This window comes from Chinchilla lanigera, unplaced genomic scaffold (genome assembly GCF_000276665.1).
Source record: "Chinchilla lanigera isolate Chin_1 unplaced genomic scaffold, ChiLan1.0 scaffold00154, whole genome shotgun sequence".
NCBI classification, from domain to species: domain Eukaryota; kingdom Metazoa; phylum Chordata; class Mammalia; order Rodentia; family Chinchillidae; genus Chinchilla; species Chinchilla lanigera.
The window spans coordinates 1,422,287-1,432,986 of record NW_004955555.1 but is presented as its reverse complement, the minus strand read 5'-3'; the positions used below and the strand labels follow the sequence as shown (position 1 = coordinate 1,432,986).

At 47.7% G+C, this 10,700-nt stretch overlaps 1 protein-coding gene across 3 annotated transcripts in view; it reads right to left on the bottom strand.

Moving 5' to 3' along the window:
- Nucleotides 1–9,951: 9,951 nt before the first annotated feature.
- The window catches only part of LOC102018034, a gene marked incomplete in the record, with an annotated part of 29,559 nt that continues 28,810 nt past the window's right edge, over nucleotides 9,952–10,700 (bottom strand). For all 3 annotated transcript variants that reach the window (XM_013508757.1, XM_013508755.1, XM_013508756.1), the window contains 1 exon segment: nucleotides 9,952–10,700. In XM_013508757.1, coding sequence (XP_013364211.1) covers nucleotides 10,644–10,700 — 57 coding nt within the window.

Genomic DNA, 10,700 nt, shown 5'->3' with positions numbered 1-10,700 from the left:
AAAATAAAAAATCATGAACTCATGTAATAGGGGCACAGGTACAGTGAGACTTTTCTATCAGGCCTGATGGGACTCAGAAGGTTGCTGGTGACGAATCCCAAGCTGTTACCCCTAAAAGTTCAAGGAGGTGGAGTTGGAGGAGGCAAGAGGAAGGGTGGATAGTCAGGTTCCGCCTGACAGAGGGAAGCAAGCGTCCTCCATGCAGAAAGGCTCAAGGAGAAATACCCGAGGCCAGGCAGACATCATCTACTGCAAATCAAGCACACACATTCCCTTCACCCGGCCCCGGACCCTGGTGACCTACCCAGCCCTTCGCAGGACTGCAGCACTTTACCTACTGCCCCCGGAGTCCATCTGCAGGGAGAAGGGATGTTCAGAGGTTTTAATTTTTCACTGTAACTTTCCATATCATTTCATTATACATCTTAGATTTTCTGCTAAACTCGTGAAAGGGGTATGTCAGCCAAGCTTTTTGAAGTTATTGGAAATTATTTATGACATGTAGACACATAACAGATAATATACTGTCATGCTGTCATCGTGTTCTTTACAGCTGAATCTCTCCCTGTGAAAGGAAGAGAGCAGGAAATTGCGTGAGTTCCCCATGATGGGACAGGAGAAAAAAAGAAACTGAATTTCCCTTAAATGTCAGTTCATCTCTGCTGTAGGCAGTGGAAACCGTACCAGCCAGCTGTTAAAAAGGGGGAATCGGTCAGGCACAGGGGCACACATCTGAAATCCTACCATTGGGGTAGGAGGCTGAGGTAGGAGGATCACAAGTTCAAGTCCAGCCTGGGTAACTCAGAGATTTAGCAAGATTCTGTATGAAAATTTAAAAAAGATTGAGGATATAGCTCAGGCTTTGAATTCAATCCCCAGTACTGGGAGATAGAAAGAGAGAGAGAGAGAGAGAGAGAGAGAGAGAGTGCAAGAGAGAGGGAGGGAGGAAAAAGAAGGAGGGAGGGAAGAAGGGAAGGGAGGGTCAAATGATTTAGAGGATGTCAGTAAGGTATGAAAAAGTGGAGCAAGATGCAGAGCGCTATAGCTAATGTCTTATTTCTGGAAGATAAAAGAACTAATCCCACAGGGCTTGTATGTGAAAACATGTCCATAGCTGCACACTGGTATCCCTGTGCATATAGCCATGTGAGTATCTCTCCACATATGTACCAATCGTATGTGTAGGATCACATTCATATTCATGCCTTGGTACTTGACTGTTTTGAAACTTGTCGTGCTGGGTACTCAACACACTGATGAGAAATTTTGTCCCAGTACCGTACCTGTCATTTGCTTGGTACCTGATGCGCAAGACCAGAACTTGGGGGTGGTCATTGCCTCCAGACTCACTACCATTTCTAGCTGAGCCAGCTGGTTTGGTACTTGCTGGTTTTGTTACTCATTGCATCTCCCACAACCAATGAATTCTGAGTTTGGGAAGCTGTGGGAAGAGACAGATCAGGCGCTATAGTTTGGATCTGAAATATCGCCTAAGGTCCATGTGTTGAGGGATTGGTCCCACAGTGGTGCTCTTGGGAGGAGGTGGAACACCTTGTGGGGCCTCGTGGGAGGAAGTCAGGCAATTGGGGCTGAGCCTATGACGGCAAAGCTGGGCTCCGGTCCCTTCCTTCTGTCTCTGCCTGCTCAACTGTGTGCTACGCCAGTAAGTCATAAGCCGGAATCTCCAACGCTGTGAGCCCAAATAACCCTTTCCTCTTAAGCTGATTTCTCTCGGGTATTTGCTACAGTGATGGAAAACCGCCTAATGCATCTAGTTATTACAGGATTTCTGGAGATGGAGGCCTGTGGGGAGCCAGTGAGAGAAGACGGTGGGGACAGAGCCAAGCAGGAAGGGAAGAGGGAAAGCTTTCACTTACAAATTAGAAACATTAAAAAAAAAAAATTAAAAGCATAACGCCGGCCCTCATGCTGAGGACTGAAACTAGACCCATGTCTATCACCATGCACTCAGGTCAAAATGGATCAAAGATCTAAATGTTCAAAACAGAAACACTGGGGGCTGGAGATTTAGCTCAGCGGCACAGCGCCTGCCTGGCAAGTGCAGGGTCATGAGTTCGGTTCCCAGTACCGGAAAAAACAAAACAAAACAAAAAAAAAAAAAAAAAACAAAAAAACACTAAATCTACTGGAAGAGAAAGTAGGTAGAAATCCTGAAGACACAGGGGTAGGCAGAGGGTGCATGAGCAAAAACCAAACTGCACAGGAAATACACCAAAGAACCAACAACTGGGGGCCTGGGGATTTAGCTCAGTGGCAAAAGCGCCTGCCTGGCAAGCGCAAGGTCGTGAGTTCGGTTCCCGGGGAGAAAAACCAAAAAAAAAAAAAAGAATCAACAACTGGGATCTCATCTTATTGAAAAGTCTTTGCACACCATTGTATTTGTTTTTGTATGCTTTGAAACTTTTATAATAAGTTTTTAAAACTTGGATAATATGCTCACATTTATTTATTTAGGAACCGGGAATCAAACGCAGGACCTCTCCCTTGCCAGGTAGGACAATATGCTCACATTTATGCCCTTATGGGAAATCAGAAGTGTACAGAAACATTAAATTCTCTGTCCCTCAGCCCCACCCCACCCCTATGGTCCCTTTTGCTGTGCAGACTCCCGGGTCGTGGTCCTTAAACGATGGCTTCCCCCTGCAGACATTTCCTGAGCACGGCCGGTCGGTGGAGACAGGTCGCGTCCTGGCCCTGTCCCCTGGGCCTCCAGGCTGGCAGGGATGGCACCCCCTTCCGTGGCCTCTCACTGCCATCCCCGAGTTCCTGTACACGTGTGTCTTGGGGCAGACACTGCGGAGGGGAGGCCATGCGGGGAGGAGTGGCTCTGGGCTCCGAGCTTGCCTCTTGGCTGCAGGACCCAAAGGGCACCCCCGCCCCCCAATCCCAGCCACCATCGACAGACAGCTCTTTATGCTCTGAGTGGTTCTGCCCACACACCCCACTTTCGGTCCTCATGTCAGCCACCACTGCCTTATTTCACAAGGTCAAGGTGCTCACCCAAGGTCACAGGACCGATTACTGGGAGAGTCACTTTGGAAGCCAGACCGGCTAGAATCTGATTTGTTCTCCCTTATTGTGCTGGGCCCTCCCTTCAGCTGTGCTGAATTAGTCACTTGTCTTTCTTTCAGTTTTGAGAATGAACCCAAACTCAGGCCAGGCAAGAGTCACATTCCCAGTCCCGAACAGTCACTTTTATGTGATTTTTCTAGGGAGGCTTTAGAAGGGTGGCCCAGCCCCATGGGTTGGGGAAGACTTCCCCTGGAGGATGAGGACATTCTAGGGACTTTGGCCAATGGGGGGTGGGGCTGGGATGTCCACTGAATCCCCCATTGTGTTTCCTTCCTTTCTCTCTCCCTCCGTCCCTCTCTCCCTCTCTCTCTCTGTCTCTCTCTCTCTCTCTCTCTGTCTCTGTCTCTCTCTCTCTCTCTCTCCCTCTGCCTTTCTAAGACACAGTGTCACTATGTAGCTCAGGCTGGCCTGAACTCACTGTGTAGCCCAGATTGACCTCAAATTCATAGTGATCCTCCCAAGTGCTGGGATCAGAGGTGTGCACCGCTGCCCCTAGCTTGCACGTTTTCGTCTAGCCAACCCTTTCTCCTAGGAAGGATTGTGTTGCAGAGGCTGTTCGAGCAGGCTCAGAAGCACACCAGGTATTTAAGTGGGATGCACGACGTCTGGGGCTTGCTTTCTATCTCAGCATAAAACAGGAGGAAGGGAGGAGAGAGCATGGGATTAGGAAAAGAAAGGCTGGGAGGAAGAGAGGATGAAAGGGGTAAGGGGAGAAGAAAGGAGGAGATAGAAAGGGAGGAACGAAGGGGAGGAGGGGGGCTGGGGATTTAGCTCAGCAGCAAAGCGCCTGCCTGGCAAGCGCAAGGTCGTGAGTTCAGTTCCCGGTACCAGAGGGGGAAAAAAAAAAAAATGGGGGGAGGAGGAAGAGAGGAGGCATGAGGGAGGAAAGAACGGTAGGGCAAGAGGAAAGAGAGTAGAAGGAAGAGATCCCTGGCAGAGTGTGGGTAACAGTATTTATTTAATGACTTACTACCAGGCTGGGGATAGAACCCAGGGCCTCATGCATGCCAGGCAAGTGCTCTACCCATGAGCCACATCCCCAACCCAAGCTGTGGATCATTTTTCTTTCATCTTTGTGTGTGTGTGTGTGTGTGTGTGTGTGTGTGTGTGTGTGTGTGGTACTGGAGATTGAATGCTGGGCCTTTGTGCGGAGCTATATTCCTCGCCCTTTTTACTTATTCTTTTAAGACAGGGTCCCACTAACTTGCTAAAACTTGTGATCCTCCTGCCTCGGTCTCCCACAGTGCTAAGATTACAGGTGTGTGCATCACCATACGTCTCTCTTTTTTTTTTTTTCATGCCTAAATGTAGATAATTTTTGACTCGGAAATTAATACCTAAATGCTCCACACAATTCTCTTTGCTTCTGTGTATGTTTTCATATTTTCTTAATATTTAAGGGAGGGGAAGTTTATCCTCTTGAGTCAGTCAGATGCAGGTTCAAACCCCCATCATAACTTACTAGCAGTCCTTTACCTTTGTGAACCTGAGTTTCCTGTCCTTTATAACACAGATAAATAATGGCATCATTGTGGTGGGTTTTAACCACCCAAGGAGGTAACTACGTCCATTTGTTGGAAATGGGGAGTGTGCTATGCCTTGGGCTTTGCACATCTTACAGTAAAATCTTACAATCCTAGAATACAACTAGTACACATGGCAACACAAGGCTCAGCGAGGTTGTGACACTTGCCCAAGGCCACACAGCAGATCTGTGTCCTCACATGGCAGAGGAAAAGCAAACTTCCTTGTCTGCAAGCCCAGGCCTGTTTAAATCCAAAGATCTATCTGGGCAGCCACTGGAGAGACTTAGTTCTTTTACCCGCTACCTCTGCCATTAATTCCCTTGAAGACCCCGGTGCTAGTCAGGCTCAGAAAAGTGATGTCACAGTAACAAATATCCCTGGCATCTGGTGGCTCCCCTTCCTTGATCCTGGACAAAGAGAAATGGAAGCAATGATGCTACCCGTCGTCTGAGGCCTGATCATAAATGCAGCATGGCTTTTCTCTTGGGATATTCACCCAATTACATCAGGTGCTAAAAACAAATTACCACAAACTGAGAGGCTTCGGATAGCACCCACGTGCACGCCCATTAGGATGCCACTATAAAAAAAATCAGAAAATGACACAAGTTGTCAAGAATGTGGAAGAATTGGAAGCTTTGTACACTGTTGGTAGGAGTGTAAATAAAACAGTGCAGCTGCTATGGAAAACAGTATGGTACCCCCACCCCCAAGTTAAACACACATGATCCAGCGACTCTACTGCTGAATAAGTATCTCAGCGAACTGACAGCAGGGTCTTAGCGATATGTATATTTCTGTTTATAGCACATTATTCACAGTAGCCAAGATGTGGAAGGAACTCTAATGTCTAACAGATGGACAGATCAACAAAATGTGTTGCATCCATACCACGGAGCAGGACTCACTGCTGAAAGAAAGCAAATTCTGGCACATGCTGCAGTCTGGATGAAGCTTGAGGACATCCTGCTAAATGATGATAAAAGGCCAAATCTTGGGCTGGGGATTTAGCTCAGCGGCACAGCGCCTGCCTGGCAAGCGCAAGGTCGTGAGTTCGATTCTCACTACCGGAAAAAAACCAAAAACAAACAAACAAAAAACCAGAACTGACTGTGGTAACAGCTGTGCCAGTGTTGAAGTGACTTTAAAAGGCCAAATCTTGTGATTCTGTTTATTTGAACAGCCTAGAGCAGTCAAGTCCACAGAAACAGAAAGAGGAGTGGTCTTGCCAATGAGTGGGAAATGGAAAGGTTTTTGTTTAATGGGTACAGTTTCAGTTTGGCAAGATAGAAAAGTTCAAGAGATGGGTTGTCCAATAGTATAAAAGTCCATAATTAAAGTGGTAACTTTTATGTTACCTATGTTTTACTACAATTGAAAATTCAAAACCACAGTGCCAGCTGGGCATAGTGGCACACGCCTGTAATCCCAGCACTCAGGAGACTGAGGCAGGAGGATCGTTGTGAGTTTAAGACTAGCCTGGGCTACAAAGTGAGCTCAAGGCCAGCCTGAACTGCATAGCGACACCCTGTCTCAAAAAGACAAAAACAACAACAAGAAGAACTATAGTGCCCATTTATCACAGTGTTGTAAATGAAAAGTTTGCTGGGCTTTCTGGGTTCTCTGCTTAGGATCTCACAAGGTCAAAATAAAAGTATTAGCCAAGCTGGCTCCTTGATCAGGCTTGGGGTCCTAAACAAAGATCATTCGAGTCTCAGTTACTTGCAGTTACAGGACTGAGGTTCCCAATGTCTTGCTGACTCTTAGCTGCGGGGCGGGGCGAGGACGGACAGTCACTTGTGGCCTCTAGAGGCCATTCCAGAACCTATCTACGTGGTCCTCTCCAACTTTGTATGCACTGCTGTAGAAAATCCTTTACATGTCTTAAATCTAACTTCATTTCTGCTGCAGCCAGAGAAAACTTTGCTTTAAAGGGCTTGGGCGAGTGAACTAAACCCACTAAGACAATCTCCCTTCTGATGGCTTCAAACTCCATCACCTGGCAACCTTAAAGGCCTCTGAGAAATCCCCTTTGCCATGTAACGTGTCATTGTGTGTGCTGTATTCCTTTGTGTTCACACCTAGGGTAGAATGTGGGGAGGCTGTTTTAGAATCTTGCCTATTGCAAGCCAAGGCCCCGTGTTGTGAAGACCTACACACAGGCATTCTGACTACAGCCCCAGCTAAGGTCTTAGCGAACAGCCTGCACCAACTGTCAGACAGATGTGTCTGATCCTGTAGATGGTTCCAGCTGTCTGTTCTCAAACCACCCCAGCTAACTCCCCAGAACTTCTGGAGCAAAGACATACCAGCCCCAAGTTCCCAAATTCCTAAATAATTGTTTTATAGACAGAGGTGGTATCATGTGCCTGTAATTCCAACACTCTGGGAGGCTGGGGCAAGGGAATTGCAAATTGAAGCCCAGGTTGGAGAATCAAGCTGGAAAAAGGCTAGGAAGCTGTAAACAGAGCTTCATGGGAGATTCTAGTCAAAGATCAGAAGACCAGAATGCTGACAGAAATGTGACACTAGAGGCCAGGTTCATGAGGTTTCAGTTGGGGACAAGGATTTCATTGGTGAATGGACTACAGGCCATGTGTGTTATACTCTGACTAAAAAAAAAAGAAAAAAAAAGTTTTTATTTTTAGCCATGTCCTGAAACTGTGGGAGGCTAAGATTAAGGGTGGTAGATGAATTGATCTGGTGGAGGAAATTTCAAGGCAGCCCAACATTCAGATTGTGGCATGGGTACTGCTTGCTGCTTTTAGCCAAATTTATAGTGAGATTCAAGGACAAAAAAAAAAAACTTAATTTGTAGCTAATAGAGAGCCAGGTATAAAATTGGGGCTAAAAGAGGTGTGGTTGCTATAGAGACTGTTGCCATTAAAAAGCAACTAAGTACTTTGTATAGGGACAAACGGCATCATTACAGGATCAAGGATGCAAAAATGTCAACTTTTTACTTGAGAGTCCCTGGACCCCTGCTCAAGAACAGCCTCACAGAATTGGTTTCCTGGGATTCATTTCCCCACGCTCATCCATCCCAGCACTCACAGGCCCCTACAGCCAGGGTCCAAGAGCACCTGGCAACAGCTCAAACTGGCAGCAGACCGTGTTGCACCTCTGGTACTAGTTTTATTGGCATGCAGAATTCAAGAGCTATGAGGTCATAGAGGCTCCTACCCAGATTTCAAGGGAAGGTCTCAAGGAAGGTTTCAAAGCAATCGGCCCCTGAGAGGACAGTGCATGAAGCTGAGGGAATGAAGCCACAGAGGCAGTGGGGAATCCAGGAGATACCAGAGAAGTGGGATTTATGCCAAGACAAGCTGTCGACTGAGTGGATCTAGTCCAAAACAGAGTCCATGTGGGCTGTAGCCACCAAGGCCATAGGGGTGGGGTTGCCTATGCCCTTTGGAACTCACGTCACATCACTGTGTGCTCTGGATCCAGACATGGAGCTATAGGACTTAATGCTTGCCTTGCTGACTTTTGCTCTTGCTTTGGTCCTCCCCCTACACCTCTCTTTCTCTACTGGATATTGAACCCAGGGTCTTCATACTCTGTATCCTCAGCCTTTTTAATTTTTTTTTTTTAATTTTGAGACAAGGTCTTGCTAAGTCACTAAATTGAACTTGCTGTTCTCCTGCTCAACCTCCCACCTGCTGGAATCCCAGGTGTGCACCACCATGCCCAGCAAGTCTTATTTTCTATCCTCCTATTCCTACCTTTTGGAATGGAAATGTTTGCCCTGTGCCATTGTACTTTGGGATTATAGTAACTTGTTGGATTTTTACATGAGTTCACAGCTAAGAGTTTGCCTTGAGTCTCAGAGGAGACTTGGACTTGAACTTGTGGCAATGCTGGCTTGCGCTGTTGAGACTTTGTGGAAGGGATTATTGTGCTTTCTGGTTGTATGCTGGATAGCTGTATCATATGAGGCAGAACTATGACCTTGTACTTACATGGGGATTAAGTATGGTTTAAATCCATGTGTTTGTGTATCAATTTGACAAGGAGTGGAATGTGAAACTTAAAGCAGATTAGGAACATGATTGGCCTGGCAGCTGCCCAGGGAATTAAGAAAGCATTCTTCTGGGTGAGTCTGGGTGGATCATGGAGGCATGACCTTAGGTTCTACATCTGTAAAGACCTCCCTCACCCCTTTCTACTAAAAACTATTTCCCTGCTCTGTTTCCCAGTGACCATAAACTAAACAGCTTTGTTCCCCCATCCCCTTCCTCCATGGCTTTCCTACCTTGAATGTAGCTTACCATGGACCACATAAACCATTTCCTCTTTTAAACTGTGGGTGTTTGGTATTTGGTTCCAGGACTGGGAAAGATGACTAATACAATTCTTTGGAACTACTGAAACAATGACCCCAAGATACCCCTACCTCTACTCTTTCTGCTATGTTGTATAATATTAACTATCTTGTTAGGGACCTTTGCATTTGCAGTTTCCTCTGCTGGAATGGTCCCTCCTCCACTCAGCTGTCTGCGCAGCCTTCTCCTTTCCCTTTAGCTCTTTACTCAAATGTCATCTTGCTGAGGCCACCCTACATAAAATCAGACCTCTTGGCCACACTCTCCATTCCTCTTCCCTGTACTGTTTTGTTTTGTTTTGTTTTGTTTTTTCCATAGAACTTACTGCTCCAGCATATTGTATGTGCCATATAAATACGCTCTCTGGATATTTATTTTATCCATCTCCCTCACTATACCACAACCACTACAAGGAGAGGGACTTCTGTCCATGTCTCCAGCATCTACCAGTAGAACTGTGCTCAATGCTTAGAATATGACCAATAAACACTTGTTAGATGAACGACGAATGGTCTGAGTTCTTTTGGCTGGCCTTTCTGTTACTTTCAGCTAAAACGGCTGGTTCCTGGCATTCTACCTACCATGAGCTCCCCATTTTTATCTCTCTGCTCAATCCCTTTTGTTTGGTGCTTACTCCAAATGACTCCCACTCCAAGCCCGGCATGGTGGTGCATGCCTGTAATCCTAGCACTCAGGAGGCTGAGGCAGGAGAATCACTGCAAGTTCGAGGCCAGCCTGAGCTACATAACAAGACCCTGTCTCAAAAGCAGCAAAAACAAAAACAAAAACAAAATAACTCCCACTCCAGACTGACATTCGATCCTTGTTCACCCTGGCTTCCAGACATTATCATCTGTAGCACCCCTCACTCCAGGTTCCAGAACCCCTGGCTAAGGATAGGCCTGACCTCCCCTGGCCCCATAGGTGAAAATAGACCACATCAGGGATCTGTCTGAGGCTACAACTTAAAAACAGAAAACAAAAAACAAAAAAACACGTGGTGCTGTGAGACGCAGTTTATTCAGATTTGGTTACTGCTGGGAGAGGGAACCTGACAGGAGGGGGACTCCGCACCCCACTCAGCCCCCTGCCCATCCCAGCCCAGACAGGACTGACACGGGCTGATCTCAAAGCCTCAGGTGTGGGTGTGCTGGGTCCTCAAGCCCCACCTTGGCTGCCGGGACTTTACCTGAAGAGGGAGACAAAGGAGCACTTTGCTTCCCAAAATTTGAGGGCATTTAGTCTAACGTTGGGGGTTCCCTACTTTGAGGAGGTAAGCTTAGCTTTTGGGGCGCCCTGATCTGAAGGAGAATGTGGGCATTTTCAATCTAACAAAGAACAGAACAGCGCAGGGTGAGGGAGGTTTGGCTGGAGGGGCCTCTTGTCTGAGGGTGGAGGTGTAGCCCTAGTGCGGCAGAGGCCTGGCCTCGGTGTGGAGTGGGTGGCCCTGGCCCGGGAGGGGAAGGCAGAGCTTGCTGGGCGCAGGTCCAGCCCTTGGGGACCCTGCCACCAGGAAGCGGGCGTGGCCTTGGGGAAGCCGGGTCTGAGGTTTGGCCTGGCTTCGGGAAGCCGTAGTCTGCGAGGGCAGGCTCGCCCCTGCTTCCCGGTTCCATCTCCAGCCGCTTCGAGGCGCAGGCGTGGCCCGCAGAGGCGAGCCCGGGACAGCCGTCGTGGGCCAGGGCGGGCCGGGCGCGAGTCCTCAGCAGAGCGTCGCGGCCCCCAGGGCCACCGCCAGCAAGGGCAGGGCCAGGCGGAG